We start from the raw sequence: 25,617 nt of genomic DNA, 5'->3' as shown, positions 1-25,617 counted from the left end.
CCATCAGCACAGTTCCCTGCCACCTCAACTCTCTCCTTAGTTTAACATTTCAAACCCATGCCTTCAAACATTTAGAGGTGAGAAAAGGTGGGGAAAAATGAGAACGTACATTTTATTCCTCCAAGTCTGAAATGCAACTCCTATTTGAAATACAGTCCCCAAACACTAGGTGAATAATTTTAGATTAATAAAATATGGCATGACTGCTGCTGCATTTGAGTCCTTCAGGAGGCTCTCCATAACTAGGGGAAGTTACTGTTCAAAACTCTGTTATGAGGCAATTATACTGCCTGACATCTAACATCTTGCAAGGCAATCTCACTTTTGGGCATTAAGAATTAGCTGTGTTAATCTCATTTTATGAAAGACATAATATTTGCCTTTCAAGTATTCTTTTTAGAAACATGAGCTGCCAAATCTGCCTTATAATCTAAGGTTTCCATTCACAACTATTCTGTATTCTAGTAACGTCAACTTCCTTTTTATTTACAAACAAAAAACCAACACTGATTCTTTGTATTTTCAATATTTTCCTTTTTGCTTCTATCCTAGAAATATATTAAAAGGAGATCTAAATATGCAATAGAGCTGTTTGAAATACTGCATCTGTTCATCATCATTCCAAGCAGAAATGTATATTTATTTTGTAAGCATTCTATTATTTTCTGCATAGGGATTTTTTAATACTTGTCCTATTTTTAAAGATGTAAATAAAGATTCATTTCAATGTAGCTTCTCCTCTGCCATTTTTCTAAAGATTAATAAAACTGATAAAAGAATTTGAATGACAAAAGAATATATTAATTTACATGTCTACTGATTTTGTTTGACAATTTTCCATCTATACATCCACCCCATGCACTACAAATTCCACCAATTATTAAACTTTTCTGTGTTGCCTACTTGAATATTCTGGTTTTCTTCTTTAGAACTGCCCCAGATAACCTGGCCATCGTTCTACAAAAATTGGCCTAGTCTTGCTTTGGGAAGTGTCAGGCAGCAGGAATGTTCTGGTTTGCCAGAGAGCAGAGGAATATTCTGTTTGAGCAGCACAGACATGGCCCGCGGAGCTGCAGTGACCACTGGTGAAATGCTTCCTGCCATCCCTGTGTCCATGGACACCACAGCTTCATTTTGCTTCCCGAATTTCACATTCCCAAAGACTCTGCAGCCAGTTGCTGCCAGGATCAAAGGCTTTCCTCTCTCTCCTGCAGTGGGGGCTCCTACTCTAAACCCTGGCTGTGACAGGCAGTAAAACAAACCCACACGAACATCACATTGTCCAAGACACATGAGAACAAATACAAACAAAATAATGAGAAACTGGCAGCAGCAGCAGCAGCCTCATACTCTCCCCTTGCTGTCTCTGCTATAGGGACTGGGGATGAAATCACCAACAAAGACCTTCTGCAGAGGTGATGGAACAGGCAGGAAAGCCTGGAAGTGGTGAACACTGTGCTCCCACCTGCTCAGAGAGCTGCAGTCCTTTTTCTTCAGCCATCTACTGCAGCAGGGAGAAGCACCTGAATGTGTGGGATCCACAAAGACTGAGGATCTCAGGCTGGCTGATGTTGGCACTTTAGTCATGAAAGTAGGAAGCCGAGGACTGAGGGCTAAAAAAGATTGAGGCAGGATGAGGAGCTGGGAAATGGGAAGCTGTCCATCGGGGGATGAAACCAACAAGAGAACACAAGGAGGTTCTGAGAGAAACAAGACAGAAAGGTAGACCTAACAGAAGGGAGAAAAAGAGATATTTGGAGTTCCCAGTAGAGGAAAGAAGAAATAAAAATTATTGAGAAAGGTGAGACAAAAAACAAAACAAAACCTGAAACAGACCTAGAAAAATTAAAGGGTGAAAGTCAGTTCACAAAAATCACTAGAAGATGAGCAAGGGAAACGATGATTAGGACTACACAGACAAGCAGACTGTGCACTGAATAAAATAGTGAAGCTAGAAAAGGACCACGAGGAGAATGGTGGGAAGGGTGCCCTGCTACCCTGGGGCACATTCCCAGGCTGGTCACAAAGCTGGGGGCTGGGGGGCCAGAGCAGTGCTCCAGCTTCTGGTACAATGCTTTACAGAGTAAGAGACTGGGCACAGCCAGCCTTATTTCTGAAAATCAGAGGCTTCTCCAGACTTGATTATGCAGCTTAAGCTTCAGATCTTTTAAAGTTCTGTGTGTTTTATTTTCTTTGGCCATTTTGTTATAAAATAGAAAATTACTCTCAGTGAACAGAGACTGACAGCTTCAGCTGGTGAGCAGGAACTGTGGCCACCACCAAACAACACACAGCTATTAATTTATTTGAGGGTTATTCTTATTATTTCTCATCACAATAACATTAAATGATTTATGTTCATACACTGATGGAAAACAGACTTCACAGTTTCTGTCAATAGTGCTGTGTGTGTTACAAGTTTGAATTTTCATTTGAAGTTTCCAGAGCTGCTTTGTTAGCTAGAGAGTTGATCTCAATTTTATGCTGACACCAAAGCAGAGCAGATTAACTTGGAAATGATGCCCAAAGCTTGAAGTGCTGTTGGATCATTTGTCCTTATTGAATGAAGGCAGATTTCTACATTATATTACACACTGCTACTGGTGCCACGGTTTTAAATATTGTTCTTTTCATCACTCTTTGTCAGTTATCCTATGTTCAGAGTAGTTTTTAACTAAATAAATATTTGTGTGTGGTGACTGTCAGCATTAGGAGAAAAGTCCTGAAAAGCCAGCTCATAAATGAAATTCTGATTTCAGCAGATTCATTCTTCTCAGCTACATTTCCAGAATAAATGATCATCTCTAATATCATTACCTGAACATAGAAAACCTGGATTGTAAAGGGTCTCGGCAGTGAATGATGATAGGCATCAGAAGCTCAATGTTTAATTACTGAATAGAGTTTTCTGGAGAGTTAAGAGCTAATATCATTCACTTGCTGCTGTTGGCTGTGTGGCAGAATATTGTGATTGTTGTGATCTGTCAGGGAGAAGTGATTCATAAACTTTGCTGCCTGCTCCTCAAATGCACAGCTGGTGGGAATAAAAAATGGACAGCTATTTATGGCTGAAAATCCCAACAGGAAATGTCTGACTTGAAACCCCCATGAAAAATAAGTAGAAAAGCTTAATGAGAAGAGGACTGTGCATTCCTATACAGTGTGAAGCAGAGAACACAAATTAGTTACTGATATTCCCTTATACCTGTATGTTTTAGGAGCTAAGGGTAATAACTAAACTAATTCTCATGATAATTAACAAAGGCATCCCCCCCGCTCAACAGAGAGAGTGAAGCAAACTGATTTTGGCATCTTAATATCCTCTCAATGTAAACTATGTTGGAAAGGGACAAAAGAAAGGAAAGACTGAAGAAGATTCAAGTGCCTACTTTTTCTTTTGCTACAAACAGTAGGGACACATTGTGAACTCTTCAGGGAACTGAAGAACATCCCCAATAACCCAGTGGCAAAGGTTTTGTGGGGAATGGCAGGTGTAGATGCCTGACTCACAGACATAACATGATTTTTTTTTCTTTCTATCAGTCTGTTCTCTTCTGTTCCAAACCACTGAGAAAAGTGAAATATAGTGAGTTAAAGATCCACAATCCACCCTACCCAAATCTTCTCAGGAACAAAATTCTTCTCACTTTATCCAGAAATGCTCCAACAAAGATTGCAGGAATGTTCAGAAGTGCTGTGAGTGTTCCTACAAGCACAGCAGCTCCCTGGGCTGAGGCTCCCACCAAAGCAAACCTTCCAAAAACACAAACTCTAAGCACCACAATTCCAAATATTCATTTTCAAAGACAATTTCAACAGGCAAGAAAGCACATCTCATATATAGATATGCTGAGCAGTAGTAAGCACAGATGTTTGTCGTGGTAGTCATGAGGCTCCTTTGCTATAAAAAAATGCTCAATTTAAAAAGAAAAATTCTGTACTTTTCAGCATTGACGTTGCTTTGTATGCATGAATAGTTGTGTACATGTTTAAGAGTGAAGGCAAAAAGAAGGAAATTATTCTTTTTCATATAGGAGCTTAAATGGAGATTAATTTGTGAAAATCCAAAGCTTGATTTTAGATATTGAATACTCATTTAAATTTGTCTGACAGAGCTCTGTTTTCCACACTCATCTGTTTCAATCTAGTTAATGAAATAATGCTTTATATAATAAATAACAGGGGAATTAAGCCAAGGAGTTAACAGTAAGCACTAAATAATGAATCAATGCAAGTCTGGCGCATAGCTTAAAGTTGTTTGCAAAAGAAATACATCAGATTTGATCTTTAAAAAGGAAGCAGAGCCCTAAGTTACTTGGGAAGGGTGATCTCTCTTATTTTGTACCTGCTGGCAGAAGGCCCTGTGATTCTGCCATGGCTGCAATAAGAACTGAACCATTTACTGATAACTGGAAGAAGGAAGAATAAGAGGAGGTGAGAAGAAAGAAAAATCCAAAACCATCACAGAAAGGCAAAAAATAGAAGACACAGAGCAAAGTACAGAATTCTTCATCAGAGAAAGGACTAGCAAGAGGCACAGTGTGGCATGTGCTCCAGAGAGGTCAGCAATGAGAATCAGTTTAGACTTACACTTGAAAAGGCCAAGAAGGAACAGCACCTCTCAGCACGGCAGGACATTCTCCAAAGGACACACTGACAGTGGACCTGAAGCAGAGCTAATTAGAACCTCATCTTTGCACAAATTATCTCGAGGAGTGCAGCTTTCCAGCTGTTTTTGACAAAGTCCAGAGCGCTGACAAAAGAGGCAGTTCAGCCCCAGCCCTCCTGCCCCAGCCCCTTCCCTTGCTGTTGGCAAGTGACACCAGCAGTGTGCTCTGAGTGACACCAGCCCGCCAACCCAGCTGGGACCAAGCCTTGTACCGGGCTGGTCGAGCTGCCAGGCAGGAGCTTTGATGATCCAGCTAACACAGAGCTGCTGGAGCTGGCACAAAGGGAGGGAGAGCAGTGGCAGCGTGGAGCCAGGGGCAGAGAAGGCAGCAGTGTTGGGCTGATGGCAACCAGTGATGAAAAGAGACTCCAAACTAAGACCGTGACAGCCTGTGTACATGAATGAACTCTTTCACAGCTGGCTATGGCACTCTCTGAGTGATCACAAAGACTCTCTTCCTTTACCAAACATGATTTTTAGCCAAGTCTGTACTGCATTTTGGCAGGTGACATATGCAGGCTGCACTTACAGGTATAACCCCTTGAAGCTGTGTATCACTTTGATGAAAACGAGGTGCTTTATAAACATTAATGCATTTTAAGTCAAAGCTGTCAGTCTGCTGTGGAAGTGACATCAGTCAGCTCCTTTTCGGGAGGGACAGGGCGGTTCAGCCGTGGCTGCTCACAGCAATGAGCTCAGTTTGAGCTAAGGCAGGGCTGACTTGTGCTGCCAAATGAAGGCAATGTTTTGTCCGTAAGTCTCAGCTCTGGTGAATAATCGAACGAAAAAGCTCTCAATGTAGGCATCATTACTGAGACACTTGGAAAAGGGGCCTTTTGGAAAAGCCTCCATCTGAGGCTTGCTGCTTGTCAGCACCACTGATTAACCTCCACGTGTCTCCATGCTGAGGCATCCCACCTTCTGGGCAGGAAGGAGCAGGGGCTGGAGCAGGGTAGGGAGGAACTTCTGAATTGGGGTTGTATTTCTGCACTTTGAGAGAAATAGTGTAAAGGTCACAGTAATAAAATAAAATGGGGTTATAGCCAGTTAAATGAAGGGATAAAGGCATTCCAGCCCTACATATTACAGCTCATGCTTTTCCTTTTAAAAAATGTAAGCGCACTCTTCTGTAGCTCAAGTAGGCTTTTTGCTGTCTTCTACTGTAAGTTAAAAATTGTGACTAACTTTCTTTAAGCACAACCCTGAACAGTCTGTAGTCTACTCTATTAAAGTAAATTTAACTAATATAAGTGAGAACACAGCATGCTTCCTAGTATTGTCTAACTTAATTTTTCTGTGGGCTGGCTCTCAGTTCCGAGTGTTACATGACACATTCCCACTTCCTGCTCGGATCCTGGCCCCCCTGCTTTGATAGCTCTGCAGTGCTGTTTCCCAGCTGGAAGAATTCTAGGAAGACTTTTTAACTTCCAGAACATATATACCAAATGGCTACTCAAAAATATCTGCAGATTTCCATGTCCACAGTTTAACAGAACTTTAAAAAAACCACCTCACCCTTGTAGAACAGAAAATGACAGAAAATGGGGCTAGGCTGAATAAATGAATCAGTTTAACTTCTGAAAGAAAAAATAGGTTTCTATTCTCCCTACTTGCTTTCAGATGGCTGACATCCATAAGGCTCTCTGCAGACATCACTTGGATTTCCACACCTTTCCTCAGTTTTAAACTTTCCATTACTTCCACAGAAAAAATCTCTGTTCAAGGTTTAAATTAAGAATTACTTTTGAGTGGAAAAAAACCCCCAAAACCAAGGACCTTTCTTACAAGTTTTCATAAGATCTTAAACGCCCTAGAAGCAATGTTAGAGCACTTGCTGCTGATAGACACTGAAGAGATTAAAAGTCACTGGAGTTAAACTGAAAACAAAACATTGTCATAAATTACACTTTCAAACGTAAGCATCAGATGCTAATTTGAGAAGATTGTAGGGAAAAATGATTTGCACTATCCAGTCCAAAACTTTATCCAATATATAACATAATTTCTTTCTAAAAATAAATATGTTACATATCTGCAATAACAACAAATAAAGATGATAAAAAGTAGCCTCAATACTTCATAGTAATTTAAGAACAAGCATCAGAAGTGTTTTTTAAAACAGTGTCCACTAACAATACTTAAAGTAATGGTGCTCCTCTGTAAATTTGTTTGGATCTAGCTTATTCCCAAACCAGTTTCAGTCATATTGAAACACAGCAAAACCAGAAAAATACTGATTTTCTACTTGAAAAATATTACCAAAAAACCACAGGAAAATCTTTGACATATTTCTTAGAGAAAATTTGATCTTACAGAAAGCCAGCACTGCTTCTTATGGCTTGGATCCTCTCCCCTGCTATTCAGGCACAAAAACATTTCTGTGCAAGTGGTGTGATATATTGTTTTCCTTTGCTTCAAAAAATAAATTCTAATTATATGGGTGAACATTCATGCTCTATGTAAAAGCATGCAGTTGTTCTGTAGAGAAAACAGATAAGTAATATACAATATATTTTTTCAGAACATGTTTTTGATGTGTAATGAATGTTTTGTTTAAAGTGCTTCATAACAGCATTTTTACAAGGCTTTTTGCAGAAATCTCTTAAAACACAGTGAAATTGGAGCAGTGTAGCTGACTGTCTATATGAAAAAAACCCAAACCTCACAACAAACAAAAAACACCCCCACAGCCAACTCCCCCCCTAAATCTTACCCAGTGCTGTCTCCCAGGAAATTGTGACAGATTCTGTGAGAAACCTGGGTCCCGTGCACATTAGAAATTCCTTCCTGCAGGGTTAGCAGGTGTGGGCTATGTCAAACAAATTTATTGCAGTCTGTGCTAATCACCAGAATTATAGAAAACCTAGATGAAAATGCTCTGCATCCAGCTAATTTGAAGCTACCTTATGAGACAATAACAAGCTTCTAACAGTTTTCCCCTTTTTTAAAATACACTAATTATGCTTAATGTTCCCTGTCGCATTAGCTTTCATGGTAATTATATTTCAAAACTTTTGCAATTAGGGTACAGTTAATATTGTGGAATATTGCAATTATTTTTCATTGTGACACCTCTACTGAAAACTGGTGGCATAATGATCACATTGTTCAACTAAATCAGAACTGCAGAAATATGGCAAATGAACCAATTATAGATTATTATTTCTAATTACAGATAATGCCCTTTTCCTTGCTTTGTCCAGAACAATTTCCCAAATACCCAGACTCTTCCTAATTTAAAAAAAGAAAGCCCAACAAACTGATTTCTGCACCTTCATTTTTGTTACACACATTCTAATATATATATATGTGTAATATATAAATATATACTGTACATTATCTATTAATAACGTGTGAGCGTGGACAGATGTGTACAGGCACACCAACACATACAGAGATAATTTACAGCTGATACTGGCTCAGTCAAATGCAGCTATAAATGTTAAGTAGCACTAAGTGCTCACTCTGAGCAAGGATTTTACTCAGGGACTGAGCCTTGGAGGAAACTTCAAATGCATTATGAGTGCACTCTGCAGCATTTCTATTTCAGCCCCACACTGCCCCAAAGAACATTTCCTTATTTCTGCTGTCCCTCCCTCTTTAATAAACTCAAGGGCTTTGGCTCTCTACCCTTAAGCCTCTTGCTCACATTTCCATCATTAAACCCAAACATCAACCTGCCCTCATTTACAGCCAGGATGCTGTTTATTGATGCTGAGTGAGTTCAAGCCCTCAATAAAAGACAACAGTAGAAATGCCTAAGAACTAATACATATAATTGTGAAAATTCGAGGTTCACTCTGGGGTTTTGAAGAGCTGCTTGTAATTAAACCAGTCTATAATTTGGTAGGACAGAACACTATTACATAAAAGTACTTCCTGAAAAAAGACAGCAGAGGAGCTGGAGAGGTACTGCTAAAAAAAGCAGCCAGACAGGTAATAGGAGACATTCTGTTATTTTCAAAACTTTAGCAATTCTGAGATTAATTATCATTTACCATTTTCATTCTTCATATGGAATTTAAATCAAAGCTCACTTAATTAAGTTTTCATTTAAATTACACTAAACCAGTGATAAATAAATCAATGATCAAATCACTGACTTCAAACAGAGAAGACCTTTACCAAATTCACTGGCTTGCCAAACCCCACCATCTGTACATTTCCCAGCTACCAGACTAATGAATTTCAAGGTTATATTACCAAGTGTAAGATATAATTCCTGGCCAACACCCGACAGTGGAAATAAAGTATGTATAAAATGCTTTCACATCATCTCTGACATGAAAAGATCTGGGAACAATTTTACATGACTCCTTATTCCCTTCAATAAAGAGCAATATAAGACTTAAGTAAAACTCCTCCAAAGATTATTTCAGGCAGAAATCTGAAAATTGCAAATCTCAGCTTCTTCAATACTGTGTAGTAAGGTTTTTTTAAGAGCAATTGCCTGAACAATGAGCACATTTTCAAAATGAACTATAACTCTCTCTGCTCTGACCCTCTGAAACTCTAAAAGCTGATTCAAGTGATTAAATGACAGCTGCAAGTCATGAGAAATCTGGCAGAGAATATAATTTTTAAAAATGCCTCAAAGTCCTGCCATCACTAATGTCTGTCATCACCCACCTTTCCATCATTTCTTGGCTCCTATTAATTGATTTTTTTTTTTTTTTTTAAGTTGGCATGACTTATTTCTCTGGATGTAGTATTTTTCATGCAATTTTTGTTTCCATTAACTTAAGACATGCAGTCTCCACCATCTGCTGGGCACTGCCAAAATACAAGACAAATAAACTGTGCAGTGGAACGTGTTTCACCCACTCTGGGTAACATCATTTATGTACCTGTACAGATGGGAAGGAGAAGGTGACCCATGGAGGTTATGTTCATGTATATATGCATATATACATGTTCTGTATAAAAATCACCTATAAACAATACAGATTTCCAGGATATGGATAATAACCATACACATCTAGCAATATAAATATCTATTGAATATCTGCTGAAATACTACTGGTAGCAAATGCTATAATAGCCTTGAAATAATTCAACAAAGGAGTTAAAAACAGTCATTAATGGTTTGAAACGAGGGATTAGCTTCTTCTCCTCATGAGAAAAAAAGTAAGTATTCAAAATAAATAGATTTCTTTTTTCCTAAACTATTGGCTGCATATAAGAGCAGTGCTCTAAAATCCATCCTATTTGAAAATCGACTCATCTTGAAAGACTCCTCCAACATATTCTTAACTGTCAAAATCAACCACTTTAATAAAATAACAATTCTACAGAACAGGGGGGTTTTTTTGTTTGTTTTTTGTTTTCTATGGTGTAATTCTGCCCAATTCTTTAAAAATTTTCTATCACATTACAGATAAAAGTTTTAAGGTAATGATCACCTTAAAGAGTAATGGCTTCATGATTTTGAAGATTTAAGAAACAAAACCAATGCTGACGTGCACCTATTTAACTGCACACCATCTCTACTGGACCCATTTTCTGGAGCAGTGAAAGCTGCAAGCACAGGTGTTAATTGCCCTGTTCTTCCTAATGAGCATCATTTTCTATTGGACAATATTTGCTTAACTGACAGCTGTCAGAATTTTCCATTACTCTCTCCAGAGGATAAAAAAAGGCACACTTCATCATATGACATGCTGGGCAATGTCAGATTTGAACACAGTGATATCTACTCAGAAGGTGCCAGTAAACTTCACTTGGGAAATTCCATTACTTTTCTAGAAGAAACATGGATATCCCAAGTTCAATTAGAAATCCACTGCTATTTTAATTTGCTTCATTACACAAAAGTTTTTCCTCACGTGTGTTGTGTTTATAAGTGGAGACACAATTTTATTTCCAGAAACCTTTACAATGCAGTTTTAATTATATGCAAATTCCTGCTTAATTGATTAGTACAATAATGCCTACGTGAGGCATAACAATCCTCTATAATAACACAGCAGAACTCTATGTTGCTCTGAGCCACTGGTATTTAAGTATTCCCAAAGTGAGTGCCAATGGCTTTTTTTGAGCTCTTCCAATATTCAAAAGAGGGACCTAACTTTGCTGTTATTAAAAACAACAGCATTATATTGCTTTTTTTTGTCTCATCTTTGAGAAAATTCAACTTTTTTTCCCCCTGGTGATTTAATTTTTATCAATATTGAATCTCTAATGCCTCATGAAAAGGATTCAACCAAGCTCAATGGAGGTGCAGGAAGTTTGTTTCTAAATTCAAAAGTTCTTCATAATACTGTCTCTGTCTTGACTAATATATAATGTTTATGGACCAGTAAATAAATCTACTATTTCAAGCTTGCTTATCAATTCATTTCAGATCCTGTAATAAGCTTTTAACACTTTCAGCTAAAAAAAAAAATGTGGCATAAAAGTTTCTTGAAGAAGAATCTTAAGGTTTACATGAAGTCTACACAAAACCTATCCATATTCTGATATACATCACCTGTAAGTATGAGTGGTTTTAATGTCCTATAGCAAGTTGCTTAGCAGTGAGAATTCAGCTTGGAGAATCCTTTTGTTGGTTTACATTTTGTAACTGTGAAACAGAGACTGCCACATGAAAAGGTGCCAAAAGTAGCACTAGGCATCGAGTTAGAGAATCAAACAAGATTTAAGAACAAATAAAAGCAGGCAAGCAGCTTCATTACGTGAATTTTGATGAATAGGGTGCAAACAAGAAATCATTAGAGAGCCTTTAACCATCATCTAATAACACAAACTAATAAAAGCACCTGGGAGAGCTGTAAGAAAAATCGGTTCCCTTTCATTCCATGAAGGCTGCCAGAGCAGGCAGAGCCCAGCCACAGCTCCTTCCCTGTCTGAGCAATTGGCTCTGTGTCTGCCCTAAACATTCTCCATCCCTGTGAGTGCCACTCACACACATATTGTTGTGATACTATTAATTTAACCACGTCTCATACCTGCAACAAATCTCAAAGTGCAAATCTAAGGTGGAGAAAGCATTAAATCTGATGAAAATATGAACTGGGCAGTTTCTACAGGAGCACAGCAGCCTGGAGAGCCACTCTCATGGCTGAGCTGCTGTGGGCAGCACTCCCTGCTCCCACCTGAGACATTTGCTCTGTGTTTGCCCTGCAGTGAGAAAACAAAAACATAGACCTCAAAAAAGGAATAAAAATCTAACAGTGGCTCAGACTGGAGACTAATGGGGGGAGATACAGAGAGTTTTGGTTAGAAAACACATGATGGGGTTAGAAAAACTTGAGGGGGAAGTTCTCCTTTATATCTTTCTCTTTACCTATTATTCTGTTTTTGATAACACTACACTGAAACCACAATCTGAAATAATACAATTTCCATACTGTTTTCTCAAACTTTTTAGATGCTTTCTCATCAAACCACCTGAGAGCATTTGTGGAAATTAGAATTAATTTAATAGCAAAATTTCTGCACAGACTTAAACCTAATGGTCATATTTCTATAGATCCTCTCAATATAAGCCTATAATGACAGAGCATGATTTTCTGAAAAAAACCAACAGAAACTTAGCAACTTTTTTGTTAATCAAATGAACCTAACAGATTGGTTATTCAAAACCAATTAAGATTCTCAGAAAAAAGAGCAAGTATTTAATATGTATATTCAAACATCTAGTTAAAAAGGAAAAACAATCATCCCCCAAAAACCCAACACAAACCCCCAGGTATCCTACCCTTCTCCCCAAACCAATCAAACATCAAACCAGCTATCCAGACTTTGAATTCGTGCCTCTACATCCCTTAAGAATTTAGAAATTTGAATTGAATCTGCCTGTTCTATAAAGACACTATCACTCTATAAGCCAGTCTATACTATGCTGTGAAGAAACCACTGGATGCAGAGGTTGTTGATCCAGCAGGATCCACCAGTACTCATTTGCTCAAGGAAATGTCAATGTTAAACATGAAGCAGTTGGCATCAGCTGAACCCAAAGTGACTGCTCAGTGTTCCCCAGAAGAGTCAGCTGCACTGGGGGGCTCCTGGTCTCAAGGAGCAGTTGCTGGAGCTCCCCAGAATAAAACTGCCTTGATAAAGAGCTGTGAAACAGCCCCAGTTGCTTTGTGACAGCAGGCTATTAATGGAAAGTCTTCCAAAAAAAGAAATCGAAACAAGGCTCTCTAATGCATTTGCATTTCTGGCATGATCTCAGAGGAACTGAGGAATCGAGACTGTGGAATCCTTCCAGCTGTCAACAATAGAAAATAAAGAGAAGGAAAAAGATACTTAGAACTGGCCTGTAGTTGGAAAGCAAAGGAAGAACTAAGTTTTGTGGCCCTTTTTGTGAGTCTGGATGACAACTGGTAGTGATTTGTATTATCTCCCTTTCTCCTGTAAATCATTTGGAAGGATGGCTGTGCCACCTGTGAGACAGGCTGGCCTTCAGCTGCTGACAGGGCTCTTAGGCAAGGTGAGTTTCCAGCCAGTCCCAAGTCTTTTCCTTAGATTGGTTTTGTAAGGACAGTCCCTCACCAGCCTTTCTGCAGTACCAGAACCACCAGTTCTCAGCCTGGTCACACACAGCAATCTCCATAATCTCCTAATCCCATCATGCTTTCCTGTCAGACTCAAAGTAGAAACTTAAGTCTTGGAAATTCCTCCATTTCTTCAAGGCTCCCTGTTTTTCTCTTTGCCATCTTCTCCAGCTGCAGACAGTGCTCACAAGTATAACTGACTGGCCTTAACATATCCACTAAATTCAGAGAATAATAGCTGTTTTTTTTTTTTAACTGGCTTCTGCCCAGTGCCTGCTTCAGACCACAAGGAGACAAACTATTCACAAATATCTAACTGAATTTTGCTACATTTTTCGCTGAAAAAAGATAGAGAAGAGACAAAAGATTTGGAAAATGCAGAAACAATAATGATTCAGTTTTTGAAATTTGGAACCATTTTATTTTGAAGACCTTAAAGCAAATATTTTCACCTTTCATTTTGAGGATTTCAGTCTGCTTTTCCTTTTTTTTTTTTTAACCCACACTGAAAAGTAAAACAAAAAGGTTGAAACTTAGAGTGAGAAAAAGCCTAACCTGCATTTTCCTGTAGACTGAAGTGATTCATATTGCCCTTCCTAAACAAATTTTCCAATTGGAAAATGCCAAATTTCTTCTTTCATCTCTTCTAAGTCTTACCAATGGCCTTTTTACTTGTTTGGCCTCCACATTACTCCTTTCTGGTTTTGCAGCAAGTTTTTTCAGGTAAGCTGGAGACGCAGGTGCCAGGAGTGAACAAAATCTTCGTGGCAGGGTCAGGAAGGTTTTAGATGCCCAGTCCCTGTCCTCAGTCTCAGCACCTGAGAGAATCACTCAGAGCCATCCTCTACTACTTGAGCTCCAACTCCCCAAACTCCCTCCTCTCAAATTTATAAATTATTATAATTATTTTATTTTTTCACATTATGTTTTCAGAAAACTGAAGCTCACAAGCTAACAAAGATTTTACACTTTTCCCTGTTTGCTAGTCCCCATAACTGACAGGTTTCTGTCAAGTAAAACAATTATCCACCTGTTTGCAGGAAAAAGTATTAACAAACATGCTCAACACTGTTTCGTTAGGCAGAACATTTCACACCTCATTACTTAACTGAGGAGTTAGCCTGGTGTTCAGTGTACAAAATTCTTGCTGATTCCAGTAGAATAAGCTATTTGTTTACCCAAAAAATAATTCCCATGTCATACACATTACAGATTTAATTACTCACTATGCAATATTAAAGTCCAGATTTCCGAGTTCTTCCCGAATCACGTGGATTTGCAGTTGGGACTTCCCATTTCATTCCATACTAACAACTGTTCTCCAGGTCTGAAGACTGAAGACCTTTCAAAATAGCAGGGTCAGAAATCTTTTTCTTAGGGAGTATTGAGACAATACTGAACTTTTCTGTTATTACAAACGGAGATTTTGGGGCATGGCAGTTCACAGCAAACCAGTCCCTCTTTTGCAGATTTTGAAAGATCTATCAGCACAGTAAGAGTCCCAGCTTTCAGGGGTTTGGTGTACATAGGCTTCTATGCCCACACATTTTTTATCATTTATAAAAAGTCATTCTCATTTTCTCCAGTGTTCTAGTTATTGCTCCTAAATATGCAGAGCATCAGGTACAAGGAATCTTCTCAAAACAATCCAATTTCCATATTAAGCTGCCAGTTTCCCTTCCTTTTGATTTAGGTTGTTTTTTTCAAATCCAAACTATGCAAGATAAACACCGGTTATCACTATAACCGTAAGGATGCTGTTATGGTTCTGCTTGTAGGTGTGTATCTATTTATTTCACAAATCATTACCCCCGACATGAATAAAAGGAGAGAAAAACTCAGTTTCTGAAAATCCCACTGTTCCAGCCCCATGACACCCAGCACAGGTGCATTAGGCAGAAAGGAACCATTGTACAGGAACGACGTGTGAGGCAATACCTTGGTGGGGCGAGGCAGGGATCCAAGGAGAGAGGAATGACAAATAGCATCCTACATGGATGGAAAAGGTCACTGCAATAAAAGCAACCTGGGGAACTGGGAGCAAGTGCAGTGTTGCTACAGACTGGAAGAAAACACAAAATCCAAACAAATGGAACAGAGCAAGAGACAAAACTTCCTTCACGTGTGAATGTCAGACTGAGTTGTGGAATCATTTTGGGAGCTGACAAAATGGAAAAAGATTCCCTCTATGCCTTGATGTAAAACCATCTGAAAATGAAGCATTTACTCAGGCCAGTAATTAACTTCTACAAACATTCAAAGTCCTTGACTTCTCTGTGTAACAATCTGTCAGAAACATAAATTATGCATATTTGCAATGTAATAGAAAAGGCAATGTTGTTTGGTTGATTTGCTTCCATGAGAATAAACAACCCCTCATCTATAGTTTTAGTCCATAATAACTTCAAACATTGTGGGAATTACAAACTCCACAGGAACTGGTCAGTTCAAGACTTGCACTGGAGTTCCTGAGTCCTTGGAGTCTTGCAGTGTCAGCTGTGCATGGGCCACACCAGGGCAGACACGGTGCAAGCAAAGAGCATCACCACAGAGAGCCCCATGAAACACCATGCTCAGCTCAGAGTGCAGCCCATCTGAACATCTGCTTGTTCTCCCAAGAGAAATTTGAGTAACCCCGCACCAAAATAAAGCAGTTGTTTAGTGGAGGAACCCCAGATCTCTATTACATTCCCACTGCAGCAGTGTCTGCACAAGGTAGCTAAAGTTGAGGCTGTAAGAAAATGCTGGTCTGCAAAAGCGTTCACCTGCAGAAGATGCAGTGAGGCAGGCACATCCTTACAAGAAGGCTTAGGGCATTTGAAGAGCTGGGTTAGGAAGTAACAGGAAAGGATATTTTGCTTGGCTGAACTCTGTTTTCAGCAGAGGTTTCATCAATAAAGCTCTCTCTGCAAACTCTTTTAGGGCACATGCTCCCAGAGGGCAACAGGGCTGTGGCAGGGAAATACAAAGGGAAAAATATTCTGAGTAAAATGACAGAGTACAGATTTCTTTCTGTTTATGCTGAAGGGATGTTGCAGACATGCATGGGAGAACTGCCAGGCAAAGAGTCAGGCATTAATAGGGAAAAAAAAAAAAAAATAACACTGAGAATGATTAGTAACCACTGATCAGTTTCTCCAGTGCTGTGCTGAAGTTTCCCATCTCTTGTACTTTTTAAAATAAGACTGAATACCTTCTGAAGGAAAAAAAAGTCCTAATTTCTATTGATTTCATTATACTGTATATGAAGATAAACTCAGTTTCTACAGATGCTAATGTGATAAATAGGTGAAATATATTTACAGTTTGCCTGATAAGATGCTAATATTTATAATCATATTAGAAACAGGTATCAAAACTGTAAATCTATTAATATAATTTTATAACTAGGAGTAATAATTAAGCACTAGATAAATGCACAGTTTATCATTTAAATAAACCAGAAGTGTATGGCATATCAAAATCAGAAAATCCATAAGACAAGATATTGACTCAGATGAAAAATGCCTCCTTGCCTTCAAGTGTTTGTAATGGCACTTATTTGGATTTATAGGGAGAAAGAAGGAAGTTATTAAACTGTTGGCTATTACAAATCCAACCAACCAAGCTGCCCACAGAACCTTCTGTGTACAAATATTGCAAAATATTTTGAAACCATGATGTCCTAAATTTGAGGTTCTCTGCTTTGTAGCCCATGAAGTGCAAGCTTGAATATGTTCAACTCTTCACTTTCAATCAACTACCAAATTGTGTTGGTAGCAGCTAAAAACATGAACTGTTTTCTAAATGTTGCCTTTCCACATGAACAGCAGCACGACCCACTATGGAAATTGTCAGGACTGTGCCATGGCCAATGAAAAGGAGATGCAGTTCAGGAGATAAAAAACTTTGTAGCGAAAGAAAAAATTATTAGAAGGCCTGAAAAATTCTTCCCATACAGCATGACTTACAGCAGAGAGAGTTAGCAAGAACAGTTTTAGCCTTTTCTACACACAAAGGAAAAACACACAAGCAGCATCTGGACTCAGCATATGAAAGAAAGAGAAGAAAAAAAAAGGATATTTTCTGCTTATATTGTAGTATCCTCAGTGCCTTTCAGTTTTCGAGCAAGGTACCAAGTCTAGGCACTGATCTTCTTGGTGCAATGAAACAGAGCAGCAATATTGAGGTTTTAAGTTTCAAAAGCTTCAAAAGCTTTCCAAAGTTTCACAGTTATTGGTGATTTTTAAGTAGCTGCCATGAGACAGAACATGCATTGGAAATGAGAAAAGGCCTGACTGGCCACAGTCACCGGGTTGTGTCCCAGCCATCAGGGAAGCTGTCAGAAAGCAGAGCAATACACAGAGAAATGGAAACTTGGAAATTCAGTGCTGCAGCTGCTTTGCTGGGGGGCTTTTATTGCTACAGGGGTTCCCAGTTCAACACATTTACAAACCTTAAACAATGAAAAGCAGCTGATAAAAAACCTCTCCAGTTCTCAAAACCATGGTGAGCTTAAGAAAAATATGTAAACAACAGAATTCAAGTCTGTTCTCAATTCTATAGCTTTTTGTAATTCATTATCATTTTTATTACCATAGAACCTTCTGTTTGAGATTTGATTGCTGTTATTATGAATTCATACATTAATAAATAGAATGTTTCTGCAATATCTTAATATCTAGAATCATGTCTTCTGGCTGAAATTCAGACATCTGCAGGCATCATCAACACAGGGTACAGAGATTAGCAGCAGCAATAATATCAGTAATAGTTGCAGCAACATGGAGCCAATACTTTAGAAAAAGCACACTCTTCGGTTTCAATGGGAAAACATTGTTCATGCTGTTTCCTCCATTTTTAATTCCAGTTCTAAGCTCTAAAATTAGACTCAGTGCTCAAGAGATGCAACAGAATGAGAATGAAACCGGACATTAAGGATTTAGAGAATTTAAGTGAGTGTTAGAAACAAATTTGGAGAAAAATTATTTATTTAAAGGCCTTACTGCTACATCCACACACTGTTTAAATAATATGTATACAAAGACACCCTTGCTTACAGCCTCAAAGCTAGACCAGGCTCCAGAGCAGAAACAAATACATTATTTACTTTGAATTTGGAAACAGAAATGAAAATGATCAATCTACCACCCTTTTTTTGCATTGCTGTAAAATGTCATCAGAAGAAAATTCCTTATGGCATTTCCTTGGGAATATACTGAATAAGAAGTACCCTTTCTCAGGAGAATTATATACACAGCTGTAATGCAGGGCTGCCTTTTGGAGACAGTTATAGGAACTACATGAAGTAATTTAGAAAACGCAAATCTGGAACCTAAACTGATTTTAACTGTTGCTGCTCTAAGCATAACTTGACAAATTCTACAATGGGATATTCTGAAAGAGGTTCCAAAAGATGCTGCTGAACTCTTAATCATATACAGCAGTTAGGACAGGAAGATGGTGGAGGAGGCCAACATTTTCTTTCTGATTAACTGTTCCTCCCTACCTGATCTCAGAAGTGATGAACAGACATCAAATGAAACAAAACCAAAAGTAAACAAACACAAGAACAACCAACAAGCACCAGAGAAAACAACACACTTTCTCCTGGCCCCAGCTACAATATTGACAAGGAGAGGAAGATTCCAATTCCTTGTCTCTCTTGTTGCTGCTTTTCTTTCATTACCTACTGAGCTACCCAAACTCTTTTATTCAGTCTCTTACACAAACCAAAGTCAATCCTACATGAGGATTTAAAAAAAAAAAAAAAAAAAGAAAAAGCTATGGATTCTAGATTTTTCTGGCCACTACTGTATTTTCTATCCTGTATGTTGATAGGTACAGAAAATTGAGGTCTTAGTTCAGTAGGGAGTGATGCTTAATCACCTGAAGGCATGTAATTATTTTTCTATTGGATTCATTTATTTCTTAAAGATGACTATACTTCTATATATTGGTTAGCATTATAGAGTAGAAACTGGAAATAATTCTTTACTTGATGCCAGATTGTAAGAGGGCTAAAAAACAAACACTTCCAAGCACTCCCAGCAGAGGATCTAAAATAAGTCCCCCAGCTACAGTGCATTAGTTCAAGTTCTGGCTTCTTTCAGAAAAGATTTTTACAAACTGGATTAAACTGCATGTAGGTGGTGGTAATTACACATTAATAATAATGAAATTCTATCGACAGGTAGTATCTGCTGAATGCAGGAGATGCATCTAGATAATTATACTGAATGTAAAATGAAAACTGATATTTTACACAAGATTTCCACCCAATAGGGTCATAAGCAAGAGGAATCTTATTCTTTATTTCAACTCTAACTAACAGACATCATTAAAGAACAACAATTATTTCCTTCAAGCCAACCTGTTTCTCTTTTCTTCTCTCCTTGCTGCCAAAAACTGCTTGATAAAAAATCGAAGCAAATCTTGTCTTCTAAGCAGCGTCCAAACTACTCCATGGGCAGATATTGTTACATTGAGGCAAATGATTTGTATCATTTTTCTGAGCCAAAAAGACACAAAGACCGAAAAAATGGGCACCATCTCCCTTCCAGTCAAACTTCAGCAAGTTCTTGGGAATCATGACAATATCTAAACCACAGATTAGAATCTCCCCCAAACCAAAATACTCCAGCCATCGTTCTGCTTCTACTTTCTCATTGTTAGAATGGAAGAAGCTGATGCATGTGTCCAATTATGGATCCACTATATGAAAACCTAATATGTGAGTAGGTACATCCTATGGCTTTTACTCAGGTTGAAAAATGAACAAACAGTTTTTGTGTTGTGAGTTCAAAATTTGGTTTAATAGCAGTAAATCCTCTACAGTAAAGGCAAAGGTGCAGATAACAGAACCCTTCTCTTTTTTCCATGTAAGGTTGAAAAACAGCCTGTTTTATTGTATTTTGACTGAAGACATTAAGATGGCATTTCAACAAGCTGAGTCACCTTACATTACCAGAAAAAAATATATGAAACACATACAAGAAGAAGAAATAAACCTATTCCTACTGCTGTAAGAAACCATCTCAGAAAATGGTATGACAGGAACTGACCTTCTTTCAAAAGAAAAAAAAAAAAATCCACTAACTTTTCTTAGGTAAAAGGTCTCATTTCCTTCTACAATGTTTGTGTTTTTCAAAATACTATCAGCAGGTGCACTAGATTTCAAAAACCTCTTGTCCTTCATCACATATAATTGTGCTGCATATTATATTAAGAAATACAAGCAGAGGAATGTAAGTGATGGGAGTTCAATTAAAACCAGCATAATATCTCGTTGCATAGAAAATGATTCTGCAACTGAAACAGGTTCTAATGAGAGAAAAAAGGAATACATTTTCACATATTTTTAATTACATAGAACTTTCTCGAACATGATTTTTAATAATATATTCCATTAGGTTAACATCATATTTAAAGAAAGTGCATTTTCTGATTTCATTTCAAGCCTGATTTTGAGCAATTATTGTGTCATTGTTCTGCAGTAGAAAGGTTGAATTCATTTACTGTGTGGTTATGCTAGTTATGATTGATGTCGCTTCTCCAAATGATAAACCAATCACCCCGATGATGTAATGTCATTTTAAGAGTGCTATAATCACATTTCTCTCAAACTGGGAGTTCTGATGAGTTCTAACAAAGATTTATTATAGATTAAAGGCCTTCATAATATCAACAATAGATTGCTCATTTGATAGAATATTTGATTAGGTAATTTTTTTAAGCAAATGATTTCTTTCATATATATTAAGAATGGCTCTTGTGAAGGGCACAGGGCAACACACGTGGATGAGTGTCATATCCAAAAAGGATGAAGCTGTTGAGGAGCCATCCTGTAATTACAGAGCTTGGAGCAAGAGAAGTATCCAATCAGACAAACAAGAGGACACTTCTATTGTGTAATTAGTAGAAGACATGGGAAAATATTAAAAAAAAAAAAAATTAAAAAAGAAAAATATAAAAAAACCACGACCAGAGCCTGATCAACCTTTTCTTGTCATGTAGATGGTAAAAGCTACTCTGCAAATCTTTCAGGGATAACGATAAGCCATAAAAAGTAGTAACCTTCTCCAATTTCGTGTATAAGTCATTATCTGTGGTATTTTCTTATAAACTCTCTAAAGAAACATTGTGAGAACTAAACAAAAGAAATGACACCATTAGGAAAGGGTCATTATTTTCCAGAGGATGCATTAAGTCCAGAAGAACTCATGCTACAGAACCCTCTGTGGTGATCAAGCAATTATGCATGTGTCTGTGGTAAAAAAATACTAAAAAAGGACACCTGCACCTTATACCCTGAAAATTTAAAATCATTATATATTATGTGACTGTTTCATAAAGAAGTAAATGGGATATGGGGGGAGAAAAGTGTTAAAATGGAGAATGGACAAAGCAAAGCCTATCAGAGGATGCCAAAAAGGTTCCTTCGGTCAGCCTTCAGTAACAATTGTTAAACACGAAGCTTTTAAGGATAGAAAGAAACAATGATTATGATTTAAAATGAAACATAAAGAGCTCTTCCATCAAATTTTCTGATGTTCTTTTATTGCTACTTCCTTCATTTGGCTTCCTAAGAAAAGCCATGCTGGTTCCCTCAGTCCCAGCAGTGGCTGTAATTACCACGTACTCAAGGATCCTCCAAGTCTCTTTTTTTAGTTCACGTTCCCTGACCTTAATTCTTTTCTACTTATTTCATCCCTCTCCCATTTACTTTTCCCAGTCCCTTTTAAAATCTCATCAACTGCTTGATCCACCACATCCTTTAGACAATGTTCTCTCTTGTTCTTTATTCTGTTCTTGAGCCGTGAACATTCCCTGTTCCTGAGATGAGGCAAGCATTCCCCAGCTCCTCCTCTCATAGGTAACGATCCAACACCAACCCAGGAAGCAGAGCTGCTTTTTCCATGAATACCCCTTTGCATTTCTCTGCCCTAAGGTCCCCTTGTCATTTTATTTCTCTGTTACTTGGACTCACAGGTGCTTTTGTGGTTCTCCACAAGCTGATCTCATTCTTAGCACCCTGCCATCACCTACTTTCCTACGCCACCATCTTCTCTGAGTATTTTAATGTCCTGTGAAAATTCATTGGAGAGCTCCAACTTGTGCTCACTGTCTTTCAAGTAACTGCTCACCATGCAGGAACCTTCCCTCTTACTCTTTGTTAGGTGAAATGCTTCCTTGAAAGCATTTATTGACAGATTTTGCTGAGACGTTTTTGACAACACAAAGACCCTTCAATCAGCTGGATCACCCTTATTCAGAAATGGCTGAGCCCTGCAAAGGACCCTTGAAGCTACACTGACTCAAAGATTAATCACACCCACTCACTTCCTGACCCTCTCCCCATTTCCATGGTTTCTACAGAGTTGCCCATTACAGATTGTGAGGTCTGCAGCTCCCAGATCACTCTCTGAATCTCTTAAAAGCCCCTCAAAAGTGGTATCATTTTTTCCATAATAATAAACTCGAGGAGTAAGGAAGCACACTCAATCTCTGAATTATTATTTCTTTGTGCAATTATATTTTAGCATACCTGAACAGGGTTAAAGGATAATTCAGGATGGAAGGAACCCCAGGAGGTGCCTAGTCCAGTGTCCTGCCAAGCAAAGGCAGCTCTGAGCTCAGAACAAGCAGCTCAGGATTTCAGCCAAAGTGTTCTTGGAAAGCTCCAAGGACAGAGACTGGACAGGCTCCCAGGGCCACCTGTTCTAACCCAATGCTTAGGGAAGACTTTATACCTAATATCCACTCTGAATGTTCTGTTTCAGCTTCTGCTCCCTGTCTCACCCTCCCAGCACACACCCCCAGCCCCTGTTAAAGAGGGGGTGTTCAGGTGTGCTGTGTGCACCCCAGCAGTCCCATGCCACACAGAACTTCCAGTGTTGGTCAGAGCTGCCTTGTTACAGCAAAGAGACCCCTCAGGCAGACCAGAAACTGCACAGAAGCTCTAAACCTATCATGTTTAGTTAAATAACACCCAACATGTATCTATGATAAAAAAAAAAAAAAAGGGGAGCTAGAACAGCTTCTTTTGATTTGCCTGTATTTCTAAAAAGGGATTGCATCTTCATCCTTCAGTTTTTGGCTGTCAAAATGAAAAGTCAGCACCCACTAATAAAAACTAAAATTAAAAAAAAAAAAAAGAGAAGAGAAGAGAAAAAAAGAAGAAAGCAAGCCCTAGGCACTACAGATTCCACGACTGATAGAGCTGCAAGTGTTTTAAAATAGTGGCCTGAAAGACAAGGATTAATTTGCTGAAAAATAGCAGATCTTAGTTAAATGCGACATTATAAGTATAGAAGCAGACAGATTTGGAAACAAGAACAGACACAGACTGGCAGAAGCAACGTGCATTTTTAGATACAAAACCTCATCACCAAATGATATACTAGATTAGCTCATGCAGAACGAAGAACCATTGTGTGTACATTTCTCTCCTACCAGATGCAACGAGGAGCAGGAAACCTACTTTGAAAAATAAATCCCACTGATGACAAGAATTCAGTAGTATTTTTTATGCTGCTTCTACCATACTTCAGACTAAAAAATCTCTCTATAGTAAAATGATGGAACACCATATATGATGGATTGTGTTTCCAGGAATTTTCCATTAAATGAACCAGTGAGATTTTCTTTGCCCCATTTCCATAGATGCTCTCAGTTTTGTGCTGATGCAAGAACACATTTGCACATTAAAAAAGAATGCATAAAATTGGCACAAACATGTCACAAACAAACTCCATATGTTTGTAATTTTCTTACCACTGCTGGAAGCCTGCTGTGGCCCTGAACACGCTCTCAGCAGATATGAATTGGGAGAGAACTCCTCATCAGGATTGGTGTCCATGATTTGATGGGACGTGTTGCTGTCTAGCAATGGCATCTGGCAGCTAACTGGTGGAGGATTATGAGAACTGGGCAGCTGAGCAGATGGGAGAAGGCTAGACGAGGATGTAGGTGGAATGGGACGACCTGGGAAAGAGGACACAGGGATCAAAGATCAGCAATGAATGTAATGAAAAACCCCACCAGCCAAGTAATTGCACTGTAACTGCCCATGGTTACACTCGATTACTGCTGTGCACAGCCCCTCAATCTCTGCCCTGGTACCAACCTGTCCCTTTGTATCACATTTCCTGAATTTACATCACATCTGTAAATCTCTTATAGTAATGGGCTGATTGATATTTTACTTTTTTTTAACCAGGAAAATTGCTCCAGCACAGGAATCTCTGAGGCATTAAACAACCATAGCAGGGCTTTCTCCAAGCTAAGGTTCTTCCTGTGATGCCGCAGATCTTCCCAGAACCCACTGAAGAGATGTGACAGGAGGCACAGGGGACAGCAGGACTGAAAGGCAATTATTCCACTTTAGAGATGGGTTAAAGCTGGAATCTGGGCTGGCTCTCTCAGCACTGCTGTCCTTCCTCACCCACTGCCTTCTGCACCAGAGCTGTAGGAGCAGAATTTCCTGCCCAGACAGGTTAGTTCCAACCCTGAAGGCCAAACCCTAACGGGTACAATACCTCAGCCCACAGCAACAACATGGTCTTGGTCACCTAAAGCAATGGCATCAAGTCAACAACAACATTCATACTCATGTATCCTATTCTTTTGTGAAGTCCCAGAACCTTACACCAACCCATTCCATCAAATGCACAGAGATGAAGACAGGTTTTTTGGGCTTTTTTTTGTTTTGCATTGCAAGTTTATCTAGTGCATTGAAGAAATCCTTCATGAATAATTTAAATGTAAGAAAATATGACCTTTGTGATACTGCCAAAGTCTGTAAGGCAGAGATCTGCTACAAATGTTAAAACACAGCAAAACTACATCAAATGGTGTATCCTTATTGCCATCATTCTTAAAGAAAGAGTAGCAGAGAAAATACACACTGATTTGCTCACTAGTTACATCTTCACTTTTGAATCAAGGACCCCGCACTTTATATGAATTATCCTTGGGTTTGTACCATTAGGTAAACTTACGTAATCACACAAGAAACTCCAAATGGGGGTGAAAAAAGGCAAGAAAATGAAAAGTTACAGCTCCCACGTATAAATTATATTTGGGATGCAGCAATCAACCAAGGGCACATGTAGATACTGAAAACCACCAACTTTGCACTCCCTGGTACCAGCAAATAGCATGAAGTACTTCCGTCCCTTCAAAAACTTTTGAAATAAAATAAATACCAGAACATAGGCAAGTGACTTTCATCATTATTTTTTACTATATTTTTAGCACTGGATAAATTGATAAGACTGAATGACCAAGTTATTGTAAGACAAAAATGGATTTAAGCTACTCCATAGTAACTCCCATCTACAATCTTTTATGCTACAGAAAATTAAATATGCATTGAATACTTTCATTGTGGACTTGCATTTGAGAGGAAATAATTTTAATATTGATGATAGGAATAATTACTGTTATTATTCATGCTTATGCTATTCT

General features: G+C 38.4%; 1 protein-coding gene across 2 annotated transcripts in view; it reads right to left on the bottom strand.

The window, feature by feature from the left end:
• The window catches only part of TENM2 (teneurin transmembrane protein 2), a 744,328-nt gene that overhangs the window by 198,190 nt on the left and 520,521 nt on the right, over positions 1-25,617 (bottom strand). For both annotated transcript variants that reach the window (XM_069029269.1, XM_069029270.1), the window contains one exon: positions 23,923-24,132. In XM_069029269.1, the coding sequence (XP_068885370.1) occupies positions 23,923-24,132 (210 nt within the window). The remainder of the gene's footprint in view (positions 1-23,922; positions 24,133-25,617) is intronic.

This window comes from Aphelocoma coerulescens, chromosome 13, assembly GCF_041296385.1.
Source record: "Aphelocoma coerulescens isolate FSJ_1873_10779 chromosome 13, UR_Acoe_1.0, whole genome shotgun sequence".
Lineage (NCBI taxonomy): Eukaryota > Metazoa > Chordata > Aves > Passeriformes > Corvidae > Aphelocoma > Aphelocoma coerulescens.
Note: the sequence above shows the minus strand (reverse complement) of the source record. Positions and strands in the feature narration are given on the sequence as shown.